General features: G+C 36.4%; 1 protein-coding gene across 2 annotated transcripts in view; it reads left to right on the top strand.

Moving 5' to 3' along the window:
* Positions 1-8956: 8956 nt before the first annotated feature.
* Positions 8957-23538, top strand: part of LOC111157163 (glycine receptor alpha 2) — a 177980-nt gene continuing 163398 nt past the window's right edge. For both annotated transcript variants that reach the window (XM_022518436.1, XM_022518435.1), the window contains exons 1-2: positions 8957-9024; positions 11196-11329. In XM_022518436.1, the coding sequence (XP_022374144.1) occupies positions 8957-9024; positions 11196-11329 (202 nt within the window). The remainder of the gene's footprint in view (positions 9025-11195; positions 11330-23538) is intronic.

Below are 23538 nucleotides of genomic sequence, written 5' to 3'. Positions count from 1 at the left end.
TAGAAGTTAATTTAAGAGATGGAATATTGCATATGTATATTTTTATAAGCATATAATGTTTTATAATATACCATTTTCAAAAACCAATGGATATGTCAATTAGCAGTGGAGTTGATTAGAAAGGGAGCAAAAAAAAAGAAGTCTGAGAAATCAAATTGTAATCTAAGAAATGAGTAAAGAGAACGGATAATATAAATATTCAGTTTCACAAATGGGCATTATGAAATTGGAGATGGCTCCATCAGTCTATTTGAGATAGGTTCTACTCAATGTTTTCACATCTCAACCATTCAGTCAGATCCTATTAGTCTAACATCATATTTATCATGAAGCCTTCCCAGGCAATGTGCACCCAAGATGCTTATATGCTGCTTAGCCAAATGGGTTACTTGGCAGCTCGATAGCTGTATTTTCATTCTGGTTTATATGTCAGGCTCTTAGGTATTATAGAGTTAATATGTCACATCCCTAATTAGTAACATATTTGGGACACTGATGAGATTAATTTTGTGGACCTGCCCATATAAGAACCAGAGTTTACACTGTGCAGAATAGATAGGTGAATGCTACGTTTTGAAGCTCTTAAGTGTTAGTAAGCTGATTTCCTCAGATGATACCCTGGCCGCAAGGCCCACTTCTATAGTACTATTTTTCTTATCTTCACATATGGTTCATAAGTTCCTAGAGGGCAGAAGTAATATCTTAAATTACTTTATCTCATCTTTATAGATGTATACAGTACTTTGTATATAGTAAATGCTTAATTATTATTTGCTGACTGGATGATTGGCAGGACTGTTGATTAGGTATGCACTACCCTGTTAGCTTTTATGCTGTGCTTTACAACAATAGTAAAAATGTCATCATTGAGGAGCACCTGGGTGGTTCAGTCAGTTAAGTGTCTGTCTTTGGCTCAGATCATGATCCCGGGATTCTGGGATCAAGTCCCACGTCAGGCTCCCTGCTCAGGGGGAGTCTGTTTCTCCCTCTCCCTCTGTGTGTGCTCTCTTTCTCTCTCTAGCTCTCTCTCACTCTCAAATAAACAAGTAAAATCTTGAAAAAATGTCATCGTTCAATATAATGAATGGAACTACACTTCAACTACCAAATGCTAATTACCTACAGATGTAAAATTATTGCTATTGTTCAAGTTAAAATAATTCACTCCTTCAAAATCAGCTTCTTTTCAGTCTTCTGTGAACCAAGAGGCATTTTGTGGGGAGGGGAGATAAACATTAATAAAACCAATTACAAAACTTTAAAATTTGAGAACTCTTTGAAGGACATTTTCAGCAAGGGTATCATGATAATGAAGGTGGGGTTGAGACAGTTTTCATGTCAGCGGTAGAACCTAGAAGATTCTAAGACAAGTGATACTGTAACAACCTTATTATTATTCATTATTTTCATTTTTAGAATTGTAGCAAAGGAGGAACCTTTCTAATACATTCAAGTGAGATTACATTTGATTTATCCTCCAAATTATTGTTTGCCCACTTGATGTTTATGAAAAGAAATGCTGCATTTCTCACCTTAGCCAACAGAGAAGAAATCACTTGTATGAATCATCGCTGGAAATAGAAATTGTTTCAAGTGCTGAACACATTTGTGGTCTGTGAACACTGAACACTAATAAGCAGGAGTGTTCCAATCCCAAAATGATTTTTTCTGACTTTTAAGTAATTTAATCCAGAAATGCTCTGGATAGACATCCGATTGTCTGCATGAAACCTGGAAGAAAAGTGATTTCATATTAAGACTTCACGGCCTTGAACTTGCCTTTCTGCATGCTGAGCATCTTTATCCATTCCAAAAGATAAAGGAGAGAGAGGCAAACTGGATTTCTAAAAATGAAAGAGAATAAATGCAGGGCGAATCAGCTCTTTGGCATCCTTGCTCTGTCGATAATGCTGGCTATAAATTCATCAGTACTAGTGCTTCTGGCAGCCTGCACAAATCAACATGAACTATGTTTCTGTTTTCACCTTACATTTTAAATGCCCATCCTCCTAGCAACTTATTTAATCCAACAAAGTGGGCTCTAGAGTATTCCTTTCATTTCTAACACAAGCATTGCAAGGGGATAAAGAACATAGGGGCCAGTGAGTGGCCGTGAAAGTTAAGAGCGATTAGTTGACCCTGCAGTGGTAGGTTAGAGATCTCAGACTCAAGAGGTAGACTCGCTACCTGATTCCTGAGATATTATATATAGTCAAACAATGGCAGTCCCTAATCACTCATCTCACAAGCCACATGATTTAACAAATATCATAAAGACCACACACCCCCATATCAAAGGATTTTCTCATCCAGAAATTCATTCTGATCCAGGGCCCTATAGTAAGAAAAGGGTGTGTTTGAGGCAAGAGAATCTCCTTTAAAATTCAGAAGGTGCATTTTATCAAGATGAAATTGACTTCATTGTTCTCTGTGAGGAAGCATCCTCAAGAAACTAAAGATATTGTAAAACAACTTTTTGCCCTCTCTGATTTGCCACAAACCTCTGCTTCTTGGGGGGCATCAATTGGAGATTAACAAACCCTTTCTTAATTCTATTTCTTTTTAAATGGAGGAAAAAAATGTCCATGCTTGAGGACGATCATCTTTCTGCAGGAAGACCCATAAGAGTTCACAAGGAAACCTGACATAAGATATTGATATATTAGATATCTTTGAACTCCTTCACTAAGGAAATCAACTTTGAGACTCTTAATATTGGGCTTTTCATTTGTTACTTCTGGGGAACTGGATCCCAATATAATGGAGACCAAAATGCCCTCAAGAAAGGGCACTAGCCTGGTGGTGAGTATTAAGGAGGGTGTGTATTGCATGGAGCACTAGGTGTGGTGCATAAACAATGAATCTTGGAATACTGAAAAAAAATAAAATTAAATTAAAAAAAGAAAGGGGCACTTATTACAATGGAATAATAAACATAGCAATTAAAAATAGCTTAAAAATAGGTATATAGTAGGTTTTCAGTGATTCAGAAATAAGATCAGTCATACATATGATGAGAAATAAGTCTGTTTACTTGGGTAGTAAATACAGAAAGTATGACTTTGTCACTTAATAATCATGTGAATGTGGGACAATAGATCAATGTACATGAACTTTAGATTCCTCATTGGGAAAAAAATGGTGACTAATCATTGTTCTGCCTGCCACATAGTATGAGTATTTTAAAAACTGTAAAGCATTTTATATGTTAGAAGTTTGTCAGTGTTAGTAAATGATACTGATTTTTCAAACAATGCTGCTGTTCATAAGACATTTCTTTATATCTATTTAAAAATATTTAATATGTAGCATCATAAAGACCAAATATTGTATGTTGATCTTTATGACATTATAGGATGGGTCAGAATCTTCTCATTGCTCTGATAAGAAGAGTACAAAATGAGGGTGCCACATGCCTCAACAAGTTGTAATTTGGTGATTTAGAAGCATAGGTGCTTTCCACTTCAGGATTCCATTGCATTGCAAATAAGACCTTTTCTAAGCTCCCAAGAGTTACTGTGTTTGAAAGTGGAACTGCCCAGGGATAAAGTCAAAACATGAATTTTAGCAGTCAATAGATGCTAAGAACTTAGCTATGATTTCATATGATTTTCAAGAGCATTTCATATAGTAGTATTTTACATAGCAATGTTATCATCTATAATTTACATATGATGAAAATGAGGCTCAGTGGGATTAAATGGCTTACCCAAGGTCACATAATTGATCAGTGTTAGAGTTGGAATTGGAATCAAGGATATCAGATTCCTAGTCTCTTACTTGTACTTTCATCTCATGCTATAGACTCATGAGCCACTCAACTTGGTTTCCTGTCAAATAATCATAGTTCTTCATTTGTTAATTTCATGTAACAATTAATTTTTGACAAAACTATACTTATTTAAGTATACTGTTCTGTTTAAGCAGACTTCTGGATGCATTTAAAAAATTGTATCCTAATCATCATCAAAACCATTGTGATTATTGTCATTATCAGTGAATGTAGGAGGGTACAATGATGGTCTAATACAGATGCTGTCCCTGTCCATTACAAAGTTCATCATTTAAGCAATTAACGATACATATGTATACATGCAATGGTGACAAGCTCTTTGACTCAGAGTTGCTGAGTACCAAGGAAGACTATCATAGGGAGAGTTGACAGATAAGGGAAGGCCTTCTTGAGGAAATAACATTTGGGCAAAGATTTGAAAAATAAGTTGATATTAACAAGACAAAATGAGAGGCATAAGCATTTCTTGGGATTAAGCAATAAGGTAAGCATGAGGGACTAAAAAGACACTAATATAGCTATAGGGGAAGAAATGAGATGAGTAGGGGATGAGGTGAAGGACAATAGAGGCATGCCAGACCGTGTGGAACTTTCAGGTCACATTAGGTAATTTTTTTTGTTGTTGTTGTTTTACCCAAAGATCAGTTGAAAGCCACAGTGTTAATCAGGGCATATGATATAATCAGATTTTGACTTTTAAACAACTGCTCTGGCTAGAGTGTATAGAATGAGGTGGAGGAGGATCAGCTATTGGATCAAGTAGACTAGTAAGGCAACTATTGTATTGTATTGCTACAATGCAGAGAAGAGATAAGGAAGGCTCAACTGAGGTTGTGGAGGGTGAGATGGAGAGAAATGGGCAGATTTTGGAAACATATGAGGGATGAAGTCAATAGGGCTTGGTGAAGAACTAAATATTGTGGGTGCTGGAGAAGGAATCTTAGAGATGATGCCTTGGCTTTTGGTTGGCAACAATGAAACAGCCACAGTAGAATAGGAATGGATTTGGAGCAAGTATTAAAAGTTTGGTTTTGACATGGGGAATTTGAGGAGCATTTGAGACATTCAGCAGGAATTTTTTAGGAAGCAATTTGATATACAGGTCTGGATAGAATATATATATATTTGTGTGCCGTCTGTGTAGGAGGGTAACAGAAGGCATATACATGCAAAATATTGTCTAAGAGTATAGTATGAGAAGAAGAGAAAACCTAGAATGTAGCCTTTAGGAAATCTAACTTTTATAAGCCAGGTAGAGTAGGATATGCCTGCCAAGAAGACAGAATAGGAGGCAAGCTAGGAGTACACTGCATCATGAAATCAAGGAAGGAATGTACTTCAAGAGAGCAGGATGGTGGTTGCTAGGGACAGAGAAGAGGGAAATGGGGGAGTTGTTAATCGATGGGTATAAAGTTTCAGTGATGCAAGATGAGTAAGTCCTAGAGATCCACTATACAATATTGTGCCTATAGCTAACAATATTGTATTGCACACTGAAAATCTGTTAAGAGAATAGATCTCATCTTAAATCTTGTTACCACAATAAAATAAAAATAATTTTTAGGAAAGAAGGGAAAAGAGACCAATAATGTTCAGGGTCAAGGAAATGTTAAGCAGGATGACAACAGAAAAATATCCTTTGGCCTTAGTTACAAGGAATTCATTGTAAGACTTGGTGGGACCTGTTTCTGTGGATTGATAGAGCTGGAATCCAAGTTGAAAAGAGCTGAAAAAGTAAAACAAGGAGGCTGGGACACCTGGCTGGCTCAGTTGGTTAAGTGTCTGCCTTCAGCTCAGCTCATGATCCTGGAGTCCTGGGATCTGATCTAGTCCAGCATCGCATCAGGCTCCCTGCTCAGCCAGGAGACTGCTTCTCCCTCTGCCCTTCAGCGTGTTCTCATGCTCTCTCTTAAATAATAAAAAAATAATATAACAAAAAATCTTTAAAAAAAAATGAGGCAGCTGGGGCGCCTGGGTAGCTCAGTAGGTTAAAGCCTGATCTCAGGGTCCCGGGATCGAGCCCCACATTGGGCTCTCTGCTCAGCGGAGAGCCTGCTTCCCTTCCTCTCTCTGCCTGCCTCTCTGCCTACTTGTGATCTTTCTCTCTCTCTCTCTCTGCCTGCCTCTTTGCCTATTTGTGATCTCTGTCTGTCAAATAAATTTTTTTTTAAAATGAGGAGCCTAGACTAGATCCCCTTTAAAGTGCCTTCCAACTTTAAAATAGTAAATGCTGTGATTTCATGCTGCTGGCCAGAGCTTCTCTTTGTCACAGATTTCCCTACTCACCCTACTCCTGGCTAATAAGAAGACTCTACCATTGAATGAAATAATTTGCAAAGACCGTATTACTTTAAGCACCATTACAACCTCAAACAAACTTGGGACAAATAATTCTCTTCCATGTTTACATATGTATTTTTTCTTTTTTTTAATTTTTATTTATTTATTTGACAAACAGAGATCACAAGTAGGCAGGGAGGCAGGCAGAGAGAGAGGGGGAAGCCGGCTCCCTGCTGAGCAGAGAGCCCCATGCTTGGCTCTATCCCAGGACCCTGAGATCATGACCTGAGCCGAAGGCAGAGGCTTAACCCACTGAGCCACCCAGGCGCCCTATTTTTTTTCTTTTGAAAAGAATCTTTTTTTTTTTTTTAAAGATTTTATTTATTTGTCAGAGAGAGAGGGAGAGAGAGCAAGTGCAGGCAGACAGAATGGCAGGCAGAGGCAGAGGGAGAAGCAGGCTCCCTGCTGAGGAAGGAGCCCGATGTGGGACTCGATCCCAGGATGCTGGGATCATGACCTGAGCCGAAGGCAGCTGCTTAACCAACTGAGCCACCCAGGCGTCCCTTGAAAAGAATCTTGAACACAAAAACTTCTTACATGATTTTCCCCATAGCACCAGTTGAAGAAACATATTTCCAAGATTTGGTTTTATTTTTTGGGTCAGGACTGCAGGGATAAAATCAGGTCTAGAGTTTCCATGTGGATGAATTTGGAAGTGAACAGATTCGAAGCTGCAGTCCAGGGTTGTCTCACACTACACTATACTATTTTCCTTTTAAATTGAATCACCTTTTCTGGGCTTTGAGAACTAAGAGAACACATCCAAAGAATTGATTGTATGTAAGCAGAATGCTTCGGCACTTGCTGCTTTTCATCTAAAGAGAGATTCCTATATTCTCACTCTCTTGGTAGGAAAGAAATCTAATAAAAGGTCATATAGATCATTGCTACTCAGAGTGAGATCAGTGGACCAGCAGCATCAACTTCAGCTAGGAATTTGTTAGAAATGCAGAATTTAAGGCACTACCTCAGACCTACTAGATCAGAATATGCATTTTAACAGGATCTTCAGGTGATTTATATTAACATTAAGAAGTGAAAAGAACTTGTGATTTTTTTCTCAGAACCTACTTTTTAAAAATATAGAATCCTTTGTTACTCTGCTATGATATTTAATTAATCAAGGGACAGATTAGTCATTTATGGACTAAAAACTAATTATTTTGTTTTAAGATTAAGACCTGCAGCAGAGTGCCAAGGTGACTAAAGAGATATATTTTACAGGCAAATAGCTCATCAGCTCATGGTAGAACACATATTTTTCATTTCTCCTTACCAGAAGCTGCTATTTACTTGCATTGGACTATTTACTTTTCCTCTTTTAGTAATAATAATATTTGTAAATTTACTTTGAAATAGCAAGATAACCTGTCATAATTTTGTATAGGTTTTATAAACTTTCACTATTTTCTGTCTCTTTAGCCAGTTTAGGAGAACATCTACACTTTATTGCATGGCCCTCCTTGGTGATTAACACCTGGAATGGACAGATGAAAACTCAACCCTCAGTCTCACCCTTCTTTTCTGTTTCTTACATGAAACCCTACTCTAACCTTTAATCAGGGCAAAAAAAGATTGCTACTGCCCCCTGCTGGCCTGTTTTATTTTTCCTCCTCTACAAATTGAATAGGATGCCCAAGGATTTTGAGCCGCGGAAGAAAGCTCAGCGGAAGGGACTTTCCCTAGTAGAGAGGTAGAGATCCTTTGGGAACAGGCGGCTAAAATCAAACGAAAACACTCAAGGGGCGAAGAAGGCATAAAGGGCTTCTAAATTAAATTATTGATCTTCAAGAGCCTTTTTCTGCACACGGACTTATCTATACCAAGGGAATGTCCCCTTCTCTGCAACACAGGACTCCTCTTTTGCCTTTAGGTTCCACTGACAAGGAGTGAACTACCCACTCCCCTATTATAATTTCAGTACTCTGGATTCTGTTTTCTGCTTCCCCCAATTCCCCTTTCCCACTTCTTGACCGTATTCCCTTTCCTGCTTCAAACTCCCGTCCCGCCCACCTACCAACAGACTCATTTCTAGGGGTCAGACCCTAATCTCCTTCACCCTCCCTGTCTACCCTGATCTCTGTTCTCTCCTGATTGTCATCGCACCCCCCTTTAGCACCCTTCCCCTGAACAGAAAGCCACTCTTTGCCTTTGAACATCAGGCTTGTCCCTTCTTGAATGCCTCTCCCCGACCCCCGCCCCAAGCGACTGAAAAAGGAAACATGCGCACTTCAGAGCTAGGAGCTGTCCGAGTGCTGAAATTTATAGGCTGGGTAAGATCACGTCTCCCGTCTCTTTCTGTAGCTCTCATTCCAGCACAGGATCTCAGCAATTTTGCCCTCTTCCCCCGTGCCCACTCTAGCGCGCAGAGTCCTTTCTTCTCTCTCATTTACAACTTCTTTTAAAAAGAGAACATTTTCTAGAGAAAAGGGATTTGCTAAACAGAAAGGACATAAAACAAAAGCCACAGCAACCCGACTTCCAGCATGGCATTGTCACCAGCCCCCTTTGCATGGTGATGCGATTAGGGTAGAGGCATTTTTATTATCCAGGAAAAGCAGCTGGGGAATCCATCAGTTCTAAGGCTTTGTCTTTCCTCGGTTAACTGATGGTCCTGAGCCCCGGTTTGACCTGACCATGATGCCTAGGACTGGCACTTTTTGTTTTTTCTCAGCAAACTGTACAAACCCAAATCTCTTTTTGATTTTCAAGGAAACTAGATTCCTGCCAGATTTCGAATCTGGACAATAAATAGATACTTTGTCCTAGCTTCTTTCTGGAATCATTTCGGAGATATTTTCCACAAGCATCACAGAAACAGGAATGAACCGGCAGCTAGTGAACATTTTGACAGCCTTGTTTGCATTTTTCTTAGAGACAAACCACTTCAGGTAGGTGAAACGACTTTGCATGCTGATATTTTCCCCCATGAAAACTGTTTGAAAGAGAACGTGTCATACATTTTTATCTATTTTTCTATGCCCTGGACCATATTATTTTAATTTTAAAGAGGAGAGTTATATTTCTTTTGTTCTTTTAAAAGGCGTAATTATGGTGGGAGGGTGGTAAATTTTCAAAGGCAAGTTTTATGATCCATAACCCCCCTCTATGCATTTCAACACATTTTCACAGGCAATGTGATATTAAGGAAGTCTAATGAGTTGCATGCTCTTTACATTTCTATATAATGATGATTTTTTTTTTTTGCTTTCAAATTCCTCTGAAAGTCATTTAAAATGGTTATTGGATGCAATGCTTCTCATATGGTGGAAGTGATTGGATTAATTTACAAGGAGCATGCTCATTTTATATAAAATATAAAAGAACCCTAATTCTTAGTCAACTTGAAACTTCTATTGTATTTCAGCAACTAGATGCATACTATGAGCACTACAATTCAGGAAATTTCTTGAAACCTCAAAAATATTTAAAATCTCATTTTACCACTATGTTCCATTGCTCAGTATATTTGGAAACTGAATGCCTACCAAAATTTAATTAATATGACATGTTTGTATTTATCTCTGCATGAGAAATGGACTGTGCATAATTAAAATAAGTGGCAAATCATTATTTGCATGTGTGTATTTTCTACCTAGTTTATAAGTTGTCAAATCAGTTTATACTTCAAATTATCAGATGATTACCAGTAAGTGAAATAGCCACCCTAATGGCAGAGGTTCTAAGATAGCATAGAGACAGGAGATGTTCATACCACAAAGTGTAGGACTCTTCATTTAATTTTCACTAGATTTTATGGTATTTTTTTTACAGAACCAAGAGAAATGGAACATATAGCTAATGTTACGAGTACTGGGAAAACCCACTATGTTCCTTTCAGGTTCACACCTACTATGATTAAGAAAAACCGTAGGCTGGGTTTCATTAGAAGCATCATCATCATCATCATCATCATCACCTTCATTACCACCACCACCACCACCACCACCATCATAATTAAATAATACTTGATTAATCAGATGAATCTGCATATGGGAATGTGAGTATTTTTAGATGATTGTATCAATTTTTAACTCCTACCAAATGTTTAAATCCTCTGCACTTAATACTTTGCATTTAATACTACTTTGAAAAACTGGCAAAAATGTGGTGTTTTCTCAGTGACAGAATTAACAAGATTATTTGTTAAACTATTAAAAATAAAGCTTGTAAAATATTAGCCTTAGGGAAGAAATAGACATTCAGTCAACCACTATGTATTCTGAAAGAATTCATTTCACTACAAACCAAATAGGCTCTTTTTATAAGCCCTTTAAGGAAAATGAAAATATGAGAAATTTTCCAATCACATTTAGTGTTTGTGATAATGCAGAAGAGAAAATGATTTGGAAGTTATTTTTCATGACTACTTTACTGGAGAGTGAACAATTTAAATGTTAATATATAAATAACATCTGATAAAATAATAGAAGTACAGACATAGTTATTGTTGACCTATTTTAGAATGAAGTTAAATTTTCAAGTGAAGCCTTTCTTTTAGACAATGCATTGAAAATTATTAATAGTTGATAGCTGGAATAGAATCTAGCAGGTGAGAAAATAAGCAATGGAATAATTAGTTCACTGTTTACTTTGTTCTGCCCATCTTATTATATATTTCCAATAAAAAGTAGAGGATTTATATTAAGGGCTAAAATCCTGGAAGAATTGTTTGAGAGTCATGGGGGAATGATTTTAAGACAATCACATTTTAGAAATTATCATCTTCATTTCTCTGATGAGTCTAGAAAGAAACAGCTTTAACTATATGTCCATAAAATCTACAAAATAAGCTATGCATGTAGTATCATCTTAAACATCTTTATGGCTATAGTTTGGACATTTGGGAGATATGACTCAGGATTTCTAACTCTCATCATTTAAAGTTAACTTTAGAGAATGTACAAATTCTGAAGTTGACCAAAGAGTTTTTAATTTTCTTTTTCTTCTTACTAACATAACACATATATTAACAAAACATGATGTCAAACATTCTGTGAGCCTTAGCTCTCAGGCATCGAAAATGAAATTGTTGCTAAAAAAAAGTTAATGATGTGTTTAGGACGGCTTTCTGCAAAGACCATGACTCCAGGTCTGGAAAACAACCTTCGCAGACCCTATCACCTTCAGATTTCTTGGACAAATTAATGGGAAGGACATCAGGATATGATGCAAGAATCAGGCCAAATTTTAAAGGTAGGATCCAATTAAATTTATGTTAAGCCTATGGGAAATCTAGGTGTTTGAATAAACTGAAATAAGTTTTAAGGGCTTTTTATCATAAAATAATGTAGTATTCATTTCATTTGGCATTCTTTTGAGATAGCCAATTTAATAGTTTAAATTTTATATATTTTTTGCCTCTTTTGAAAACTTTCCTCATTAGTATTCTATTCCACAAAGAAAACTTATGTCAGAGATTATTGCTACATTCCCTTTTTTGATCCTAAGTGGGAGTATGACTGGAAATGACTCCAAGAGTAAATGATGGATTTGACTTATATGTGTGTCTACCAGGAATCATTCAAGATTGAATAATTATTCAAAATCTTTGGTTTCCGTTTTGAATACCTACTCCCAAAGTGAAGTTTGAATCTCAATATAAAACATGTCATTTTACACACTTTCAGGCCTCTCTCATTTCTCAACATTGTGGCAAGAGGCTCTAATTGAATACATCAGAAATTTTTGGTTTTCTTTTGTTTAAACATTTTAATTGTTTATTTGAAATTGTTTATCTAAAATTAACAAATACAGAATTGTAAAGTACACATGTCAAAGATGGTGGATACTTTCTTTGTTCAATTGGAAGCAAACCAAAAAGTTTGATATTTTTGTTTATTTAATGTTATAAAAATGTAATTAGTCATCTGTATAAATTATTTCTTATCTATTTGATTTATTTTTATACTAAATAAGAACCAATTATTAATGAATGAATTATTTTTGATGTTTTAATTTCTAAATACATATTTTAAACAATTGCATTTTATCTTGTAATTTAACATAATGCATTGTGGAGTGCTTATAATATTTTACAAAAGAAGAATCTTATAATATTCTAGATATTATGTTGTAATTCCATTGCTTTGGTTTTGCTTATTAGCGACTTAATTGGATTGCTTTCTTTGAGTCTCGGAAGCTAAGCAGGGTCGGGCCTGGTTAGTACTTGGATGGGAGTTTTGATTAATTTTTACTATTGGCAAATATGAGCATGAAAATTAAATTCTAGATTCATTTCAGCTTTAAATGCTACAACTCTGAATATACCCAGCTAAGGGCACATTTATAAAGAGTTATGTCATAATTTTGACAAAACAAGTATTTCTGATTTATAGAGTATTTCCAAAAGAAACAACAGAACTAAATTCAAAGCTTGATATTCCTGAAAACAATTTTCATGCTTATCCCATTTCATACTAATTTTGTAGTCATTGCTTTGGAAGTCAATATTTGAAATAAAATCCAATGAGCAACATATTGAGAATGAGCTTTCAATGGGACCATTCTTACATTTATTCACTTAGTCATTCAATAACTTCTGAGTCTGAACTATATGGGAAGTCAACTACTGCATGCATTGAAAAGTTGAGAGATGAAACAGGTTTGGGTGCTATTGTAAAAAATTTTAGTGGGGAAGGTGGATGTTACATGAATATTTATAAAGTAATATATATTATGAGACAGAAATAGTTAAGTAGTTAATAGTTAAGTAACATGAGGAAGTACAGATAAAATGCTACAGGATTCCAACAAATGAAGAGATGATTTCCTGTTAAGCTATTCATGGAAAGTTTCATAGAGAAGGCCCAGAGATGGAAAATCATTTCAAACTTATGTGGAGCTTGTTTAATAGCAGCTATTATTCATTATTTTCTAGAAGTCACTTTCAAAAGGGGAGAAAAATGCAGAGTAATAAACAAATACCCATCTTGCCATTTGCTACTTTAAATGACCACATAGAATAAGCAATCAGTTTCACACAGCTTTTTTTTCTCATTCTTCTGGGGATGTCCCCCTTTGGAAACAACATTTCTCATGATTCTAAAGGATAAATAAATGGAGAGATTATCAAGTATAGGAAAGCATGGCCATGTTTTTGAGATTTTTTTCACTGCTTAAAGACCTGAGCACAGGATGTTTTAAAGACTTATAAAAGGGAAATGGGGTAGATTTCCTTTAAGATTTGAACATTAATGAATTTCACTGAGTTTTGTCTCCCACTCCCTTTAACTCTCCACCTCAATGAACCCTCATCCTCTTTCATAAATTTTATTTACATGAACCATTTATAGAAGATTAATTACATAACAGCTCCCACAATTCTCTTTATTCAGGGAATCTTGGCTCTTCCTGGATATAAAACATTCCCCATCATTTTAGAGTAAAATAATTCTCACTCCTTGGTATTCCCATTGAAACTTCATATGTCTAATATGGTTCTTCTGCATATTTATGTTTTATCAACCCACCCCACACTGCATCTGAGAGGGGAGGGTTGTATATAGAGTTATATAGAGAGAGTGTTATATATATGCACACACAGACAAACACAAATATGCACATATACACAATGTAGTTAAAAGAAGTCATCTTTTCTCTGGAATGAGGATATAAGGACCAAGAAAGAGAGGAAAATGTAGATCATTTATGAAGATTAGTGCGACCAATTAGTTGTAGTAGACGTTGAGGGTAGGAACTTTTGAGGAACCAACCAGTGGTCACAGTGACTAGCAAAGATGATCTTAGTTGAGCTGAGGAGAAAGAAATAAAAGAGATCATAGGGAACTTGTAACAGTGAGGAGGCTAGGAAGAACACTATAGACTTATTGTAACTTACTATGGTTGATTAGCAATGTACCAATGAGAAATTTTATATAGTAGGTAGAAATGAAGGATGATTAGGAAATGTGACTGTATCTAGACAGTGACAGGCATGCTGTAAATGCTAAAAACCAAATGGCTATGAAAACAATAAACATGATGATGATGATTATTTTGAAAACAATAATAATAGTAATTAATAGGAGGACAGAAGGGCAAGATTTGACCACAAAAATAAAAGCAAGAGTGAAATATGGGTGATTGAGGTATAAGAAATGGCTTTTCTAGATGTCTTATTAAATATTAGTTCTTCTCTGTTTTCCTTGCTGCCATACACTGGCAAGGGAAAAGGAAATGCATACACATAATTTTTCTTATTGGAAGGAATCTTTCCTGTATACTTTCAAGTCAATAAAATATTTCATGTCTATTCCATATCCCTGATGGCCTCTGAAAGATGTCATAATGGGCATATACACAAGAAGGAAAATGGATGTAAGCTAGAAAAGGGGACCAGAAATGAATCAGACTTAGGCTCTGTAATTGAGAGCCATTCTTAGAAACTACAGGGAAAAAATAGCTTTTCTGATGTGCTGAAGCACAAGTGTATAAACAAAGTCATGAGTCAGATTTGCCAGTTGCATTCCATCTATAAGATCCATAGAGACCTGGGTCAGATCTTGTCAAAACACAAATTTTCAAAATCTTCAGTTCAGATGAAAAAACAAGCTAAGTCCATTCACAATTACCTGGTTCTGAAGCCATGGTAAATATTGATTCTGTGTTAACAGAGGGGCCACTTTCCCCATTTGGGTGATTTGTCTCATTGTCCATTGATTTACCATGGTGTACTCCATCATCGTATCAGATACTCCTTTGTCAGTGTTATTGCATCTTGAGAATGCCACTTTAAACATTAAGCTTTTAAGGAGGCCAAATGAAATGCTCAAACCTGGGCAAAATACATTAGTTCTGATTCTGTCTCTTTGAAACAAAGCCTTTATCTATTTTAATGAAATTTTCTTTGAAAATAAAATTAGAGTTATATCCTAAATTTCATCCCAATGTGAATAAATATGTCCCACTATAGCATTCATTTTGGAATAGGATCTGGAATGGATGATGCCAGGAGATAATTATTCACTCCACTTCTTTGTGCATGCCATGCACACTAATTTTTTTCTATGTCTGGAGACCTAAATTTGAAAGTGTGATGTGTGACATTAAAACCTACATTTGCATGCAATATGGTTTCCTTCATTTTCTAAGGAGTTATCAGCTCAAGAGGTGTTTCAGATACAAGTAGAAATAGGCCCACTTTCAAAAAACTAGAGGTTCAGGTTTCTTCCCTTGGAAATTCTATTTATTATCTGTAGCCAAGTGGAGCTCAAGCTCAAATGTTGTGCTTGCCAATCCCTGTAGGGGGTGGCTTGAGCACAAATGTCCAGCAGGGACATTTGGAAAGGGTGATTCTCTCAGTTAGGGATAATGCAGCCCCAGCATGATCATTTCTTTGATCACCCTGGTAGATGCGGGCATCAGGTGTTACGATGTTTTCCGAGAAAAAGAATAGAATGCTTGCAAGTATCAGAAATATTTGACTTGAGTGCAGGAAGTTGCAGAAAGAGTTTAGCCATTTTAGAACAAGACAATAGGAGATAAAAAGGAGAAAAGTATTATTGACATGAAAGACTGGAGGTAACAAAGGGAAATTTACATATGACAGTTTTGTTCAGAAATGATGTTGATGAAGATTTTTGAACATCTGAAATCCATTAGCTGTGTCACAATCTAGCCTTTCTCTGATGTATGGACACCAACGAACACATTTGTATATACTAGGCTTCTACTATTGGCCTACAAGGTGCTTGTAGTATGAGGTGACATCAGGAAGGAGACGTCTATAATATTCTAATAGGCTCTGGCAAAGTAAATGTTTTCCAGTCCGTGGTGACAGAGTAATATAGTGGAAAGGGTCCTAGACTTGGATTCAGAAAACCCAAGTTCATGTCCATTTTGAGAAAAGATATCTTCATCTTTCCATGCCTTATGTTTTCTTCTATCTTTGCATTTCAGTTGTTCTGAGCATCAAATGAGATCATGCATCTGAATGATTTGTTTTTAACTATTAAGTTTATTGCAAATAATTTGAATTATCAGTCCCTATTACTAGCCCCTCATTTCTCTTTTGTAACCGGCACTGATGATATATTGTCAAAGCTAACCCTTTATGGTGGTTGGGGTCTTATAACTGCTTGATTTTTTTTTATGGTATAAAAACAAGTCAGAAAAGTTCAGTACCTTAGAATCCTATTGCAGTAATCAGAACATAGACGTCATGTGTCTCAGCTGGTGCTCCTTTTATTCGATTGGTGGGAAGATTTCCAACCTGAAAGAGCTATTTCATATTCCTAAACAAAGAGGGAGCCATTTGTGAGAAGGAATTATCTTTATCCATTCAAATCCCATCCCTGATTATTTCCTTGGACTCATTTTTAAATGAACCAAGGAAAAGAAAGAACCAATTTTACTTAGTCCCAGAAAGAAGGACCCTAAACTTAACTGAAGATATATAACTATCATTTCTTATATAATTTCTTGTCCAGTTATTGCACTTGCAAGGGTCACTGCACAAGCATGCAGAATTGATTTTTTATTTTAGAGTAAGTATTTTGAAGAGAACATTTGATCTCCACAACATGGCATGTTAAGAGCAATAGAAATGGAAGCTCATAATTTAGTTTTTGAGAATGTATTGCTTTGCTCCTTGGTTGATTCTAGGTAAATTTATATCCTTAATTTCATAATGAAAGAGCTTAAACATTTTGTCCTAATCTCTATAGTGCTTGCTTGTCCACCTTGAAGGACAATTCTGTCCATTTTACTGATAATCAGAGACTTCATTTAAAAAAAAAAAAACAGATAATGTGTCCACTTAGGGTTATCAGCTTTAGAGTGTGAAAAAAAATCATCATTTGTTTGTTCTTGGTAGTGCTGAATTTTTTTTTTTTGGCGTGTTGGATATACATGTTTGGAATAGGGTCTTAAGGAGCTCCAGTGGCGCAATCGGTTAGCGCGCGGTACTTATACGAATAGGGTCTTAAAAATGGAAATATAGTTGACCAAGCCTCATAACAACAAGGTCTTTGGAAGCGTCTGGGTTCTCTTTGGAGTTAACACGCGTGAGACTGTCCTGACACACAGCATTTTCTCACTGACTTTTTTCTTGAGAGGGCTACTCTGGACACTTGTGACTGATTGCAGACATTTTTCGACATGTGAAATGCACTAAAGGAAGGAACTTCACAAAAGGAATAGGTCTTTAAGTGATATTCTTAAGTGAGCAGGACATTTAAAACTAAAGTCACTGGTTACCCTCTTGGAGTCTAGTCTGGCTAGCCAACCAAATGTGGTCATGGGGCAAGTACAAGAGAAAAGCTGGACACTGCCTTGGACTCATGCCCTGGCTTGTGTACCCACCATATCCTTATGAACGTGACTATATCAAATGGTGTCTCTATTTTCTTAACACATTTATCCAAGAGGCCAAAATCCTGGATCGAGTCAAAATATGGAAAGACAATGGGCGATTACCACGAATGTGACTGCCTAAGTTTTGTTTTCTTTTTTTTTTTTTAAAGATTTTATTTATTTATTAGAGAGAGAGAGAGAGCACAAACAGGGGGAACAAGAGAGGGAGAAGCAGGTTTCCCACTGAGCAGGGAGTCCAATGCGGGACTCAGTCCCAGAACCCTGGGATCATCACCTGAGCTGAAGGCAGACACCAACCGACTGAGCCACCCAGGCACCCTCTAAGTTTGTTTTTGATTTCTTCTTTTTCTCTGATGGGGGGGCATATTTTCTTGAGGAAAAATAAGCTACACCTGTCCATGCATTTTCTTTTTTTTTCTTTTTCTTAAATTTTTTAAAGGATTTTATTTATCTATTTGACAGACAGAGATCACAAGTAGGCAGTGAGGCAGGCAGAAAGAGAGGGAAGCAGGCTCCCTGCTGAGCAGAGAGCCCGATGCGGGGCTTGATCCCAGGACCCTGAGATCATGACCTGAGCCGAAGGCAGAGGCTTAACCCACTGAGCCACCCAGGTGCCCCTACCCATGCATTTTCAAAGCAACAGAATAAATCTGTGGCAAGGGAGCATCTATATGGGCACAAAAAAATTACACATAATGGTTTACATCTTTATATTGCAGTCTAAACACAATTCATTTGTTTGTTCCTCTTAAATAGTGAGTAATTACTATGTGCCAGGTGCCATGTTACTTGCTAAGTATACAGTGGTAAACAAAAATTCAAGCTTTTAAATGTCTGTTTTTACTTCACTAAAAACTGGAATATAATTTGTAAATTGAATTCTGTATCATCCAGGACCTCTGCAGGAAAGAAATGGCACACTTTAATGGGGTATGAGAGGGTTTGGAAAACCAGTCCCCCAAAAGAGATTTTAGTACTTCAAGACCTGAAGAGGCAAGGGAGGGAATGGTCACCAGAAAGTAGAGAATGTGGCTATACAGACAGACCACCTAATGAGATCTGTGGAGCAATGTAGTCAATCAGTGCTGTCCTAGCAGGGAGAAAGCTAGAGAATAAATATTTAGACCTCACTTTCCTCCTGTATTTCATTTTCTTGTGGGAGTCTCATTGGCCAAATGCAATTAGAAGTCAGAGAGCAAGGGAGCTCAAAGGTGCAAACTCAAAACGTCAGCTTCCCAAGGTACAGAGAAGAACAGGAAAGAGAAGAGCGTGTCTCTGGACAGGAAATGGAAGATAACAATACAAAACCAACATAAGAACAAAGACATCCCTCAGTCTTCAGGTGGTGGACCAGACATCTCCAAAAATGATAATCAGTTTAGTTAGTCTTCCTTTATCAGTCTTGGGAAAGAAGGAAAGTGAGAGAGGGGTATTTTTGGGATAAATTATCCCAATATTTACTGATACCTTCAAAGGGAGAGAAGAGAGATGAAGATAATGTAAGGTGATAGTTCCTTCTCCTAAACAGACATCTGAAAGAGGTGCAATCAATGGAATGGTATGTGTGCATATGTGTGTGTGCGTGTCTGTGTGTGTGTGTGAGAGAGAGAGACAGAAAGCTTTCTGCAGAGTATATGAAAATAATTAATGTAGTTTCCTGTCTATCTAATATGTGTCTACATTTGCCAATACTTTATTGTTGTGCTTGCCCCATGGCAATCCTCTCCAGGCTCCTTCTGCTGGGTGTGTTGTGGGCTTAGATTTGAGCTCAAGACTTAATGCCAAGTCTCTTTGGGGCAGCATTTCTGAGACACATGCTTTCCCTCTGTGCTCTTCTGTTCTACACAGAGCAGTAGAGAGTCAGAAGAAGAAAAGATTAGGTGGAGGTTAGAAGAGCACGAAGACCAGGAGCAGTGAAATGGCAAAGCTGAAGGAACAGTTGCTTGTTTTGCACTCCTTGGTGGTTTGATTACTGCACCTGAAATACAGCTACTTATCATGGCAAGTCTGCCACTTTAGGAAGATCTCAGAACCACTTTGCCATGTAATTTTTCTTTTATTTTTAAAACCCAAGTGTATATAGAAGATAATATAATCTATCATTTTCTGAATTATTTACATTTAAATACTTCGAGATGTTGATTTCTAAGAACCACTTCATGTTTAAGAAGGCAGTTGAGATTTCTTTTGCCAGGTTTTCTCTTAGAAAAAGCATTTTTTGGCCTCCCAAATATATTCAGGAAACAAGGGGTCAATGTATTTAGCTTTGAACCTCAAAGTCTCTGAAAAGTGAATGATACACACATGTGGCAAACCACACTGTAACAACTCATTAGATGTATTTAATAAATACAGTGTGAAATACTCACAGTGGAATTCTTATATTCTACTTTTTGCTTTGCGTTAACTCTGGTTTTAGTTCTTCAGTGTTGTGTAGACTATGTGATGTCTTTCTCAAACAATGCTTTTCAGAACACCTGTTCCAGAGCCACCTGAGTCCTGTTAAAAAAGCACATACCTGGACCCCACACTGCCCCAGCTCTACCACTCCAGAACTGCTGAATGATGGGATCTTAAAATATTCACTTGAACAAATTCATAACTCCTCACACCTTAAGCACTATAAGACCAGAATGAGAAAATTTTGCTCTTGTGTCTGAAGGATAATATCTTTCTTGTACTATTTTTCCCAAGATACTCTATGCCAGGGATTGCCTTACCAAATAAAGGGGGGGGTGAAATAACACAGGTGAAAAAAAAATGTAAACTGAGACTCATGAGGACTGGTTGTAACTCTAGTTTTGTCAGCTGTAACCTGGAGCACACCACCTAACCTTTCTAGGATTCATTTTTGTCACCTCCAAAAATAAAGGACTTGGGCAAGATGTCTTTGTCACTTCCAACATTGATAGTCCCTGGTCTTTATATTCTAAATTAAAATTCTGTGTATGTCCTTTTATAAATTATTAATTCACCTACAGAAGAGCTTGGATACATCCAATTTTCCTAGGGAATTGGTCTTTCCTCTGAGAAATATTAATTCTGTCCAGATTTTTTTTCAGTTGCTCATTTCTTATTTCAATTCCCAATATTTCAAGGATGATCATTATTCTATGGAAAGACTCTGGAAACTTACAAGGGGATTACTGAAGAAATAAGCCATTTACATTTTTGTCTTGCATTTAGTTTGGTGGTAGCAAATTCACATACAGAGGCTGCTTCTGGGAAAAGTAGCTGCCATGTTTCTTTAGTTCAGCATCTGGCCAAAAATGTTTCTCAAAACATTAGTCCCACAAAATGTTCTCAGATAAAAGGTTTAAAATAGAAAAATGGATATTTTTAATAAATAAGAATGTGAAATTTTACAAAACATCCTCTGAGAGAGTCCCAATATCCACTAACATATTAAAAGTTTAGAGAAAACTTGCAGTAAAAATACACAAATATTTTTTAAACTTTTTTTACATAGGTGCTTATCCTATACTTATTTGATCATGGATTTCTTAAATGAGTAACATTCTGGGGAACTGGGGTTTCATGGAATACCTTTTGGAAAATGTGGTCTTGGTAAAATCCATAAATCTAAATGATTTTTTTTGCCCTGAAAATTGATGATGATGATGGGAAACCTATAATGCTCTGCTGGAAAGATAATATCCATAAGAGTGAGAGGGCCTCTGCATTCAGTAAATGTGGCTTTCATTTTGATACATGGTCAACATTAGCATTCTGCTGCCACAAGAGAATTACTCTACTAGTTAAAATATTATTGCAGGTTATTTATCTCTTGCTTCATTTACATGAATAAATGAGCGAACAGAGGCATTTTGAAAAAAACAAACATCGAAGACAAAAGAAACTACATTAGTTGATCTGATAATCATCTGTTTTAGTCTTTATGATTCTTGAATGCTGAATGACCAATGCACATTTAAACAAATGACTTTTAACCTTGAACTAAAGACATTTCTTCAGCAGGCTATGACAAAGTTTTATGCCTGTATGAGGGATTTCCTTTTGGATTGCCATCTTCTCTTTCAGGCAGTTTTCCAAGATGGATAAATCTTAAGGTTATATAATTTCCATCCAACTGTTTATTTAGAATTTTTTTCCCATCACCTCCTTGAAATGAAATTTTTCAAATTTGAATCCATACTAAAAAAAACTCACATTTAAAAAATTGAAATTATGCAAGATTTATCTTAAATAACTTGTGTAGATTTACAGTCAAGGTCTTCATTTTTTAGCAATAAAATATATTCTATATTAGTCTTCTCAAAATTAATCATGTTTCATACTTACATATGTGAATTCCCAGGAGAAACTACTGAAAATTGTTTTCAATAAAGATGATGCAGAAAGAAACGTCTTTGAAATAATCACTAAATGTCTTGAAAAAATATTATATATATTTATATATTATATTATTATATATAAAGGGATATATATTTCATATATATTTATTTTAAATATATATTTTTATATATTATATATATATACAATAGATATACATATATCTTTATTACTAGTTCTTCCCCATGCTTTCTCTGAGAGAGTTTGTCAAATGCCCAAGTATGACTTTTTTCTTCTTGTTTCTTACTCCAGGATCTTAGGAGGATATAGAAAAAAAAGTAGGGGTGGAGAAGTATTAAATCTACCTTAGATTTAACCAATGGCTCCTGATCCATGTCATTTATTTCATACAGTAGATGAAGATACGTTGATGATGGAGCTACTACACATACTGTATGAGACTAGTACTTCATTTGAAACACTGCTTCAAGGTATCCACAGTGAGGGCACTGGCCTTGCTGACATTGCACTGTACAACCCACAGATAATGCCATACCAATTTTTAAGCTTTTCTGGTGATTGAGGGTTGGCAGTCTTAGATATACAGCACCTTGGAGAGTAACTGAGTGAAGATTAATGAAGTTCTTCAGCCTATACAGTTTGCTTACTCTTAAATTTGGTTTCATATAGCCTGGGTGCCTGACTCAGATTCCTTATTATCATTTGCTACTGATGTCACTGCTGCTTCTCCATTTCTAGGAGGCAGACAGTTGCATCAGATATTATGAGACTGAGGAGAAGGCTTTGGTGAATCCTTAGTTACAGAAGTCAGGAAATACGAACAAGAAGATAACATTTTCTCCAGTATTCTGAGATTTGCTTTCAAAATGAAGTATATAGTATCTTCCCCAAATAAAAAAATTAAAAAGAGATCATGCCTCTTTGAAAGGAAATGTCACATAGGCCCAATGCCATGTCTTAGGAAAACTGGCACCAAAATGTCCTTTTTTTTTTTTCAGGAGGATTTTTGATAGATAAAATGCCACTCTGCTTCTTCTAAAATTTGAGATCATAGCTTGTTAGCAACAAAGTTGCTATACTATTCAGTATTTGTTTTCTCTGGAATATTCCTATTTTGTTATCTAGAGTTAGTGACCACTCTGTGACCAGCGGCATACTCAACCTAATCCTTACCAAATTAATCCTATATTCGCAGGCCTATATTTTCCCAGCTCTCCAAAGATAGGAGGAATTACCCACAGTTTGGAATACATGTTCCTTTTATTTCCCCCCAAGTATTACCTACATTTCTAATATTCACATTTGTTTATTAGGCACATAGGCCTCATTTAAGCTCATCCTTTATTCAAATCTTCTGAACAGATATTCCCACTTAAAACCCAACAGGTGGCTTCCTGTTCCATAGATCTCCTGATGCCAACCAAGTTTTAAAATGCTGGGCTTTCAGGAAAGTGTATGAATTTGTGACTTGGGGCAAATATCCTAAAGCCCATTTTAAAAAGGATTTCCTCAGCAAGAGAACACAGTTATTGCAAGGAAAAAATTCCACATTTCTACTTGTGAGACAGACTCAGCGAACAGCATAATTACACGCACATTTTTTTATTTCCTGCCTACTTTTGCAACCGGGTTTGCATAGGGCCCCTGGGTGAAGCATCTTCCATAGCACCCACTCACCCCAACTGAGTTCATTTAAGAGGTGTCAATGTAGTTAACAGCAAAACAGCTTCGGTGAAGGAATCTTTGCGGAGCTTGGCGGAAGTGGATTGACACGT

The sequence above is a fragment of the Enhydra lutris genome, unplaced genomic scaffold (assembly GCF_002288905.1).
Source record: "Enhydra lutris kenyoni isolate GAN:26980312 unplaced genomic scaffold, ASM228890v2 scaffoldscaffold52, whole genome shotgun sequence".
In the NCBI taxonomy this organism is placed as follows: domain Eukaryota; kingdom Metazoa; phylum Chordata; class Mammalia; order Carnivora; family Mustelidae; genus Enhydra; species Enhydra lutris.
Note: the sequence above shows the minus strand (reverse complement) of the source record. Positions and strands in the feature narration are given on the sequence as shown.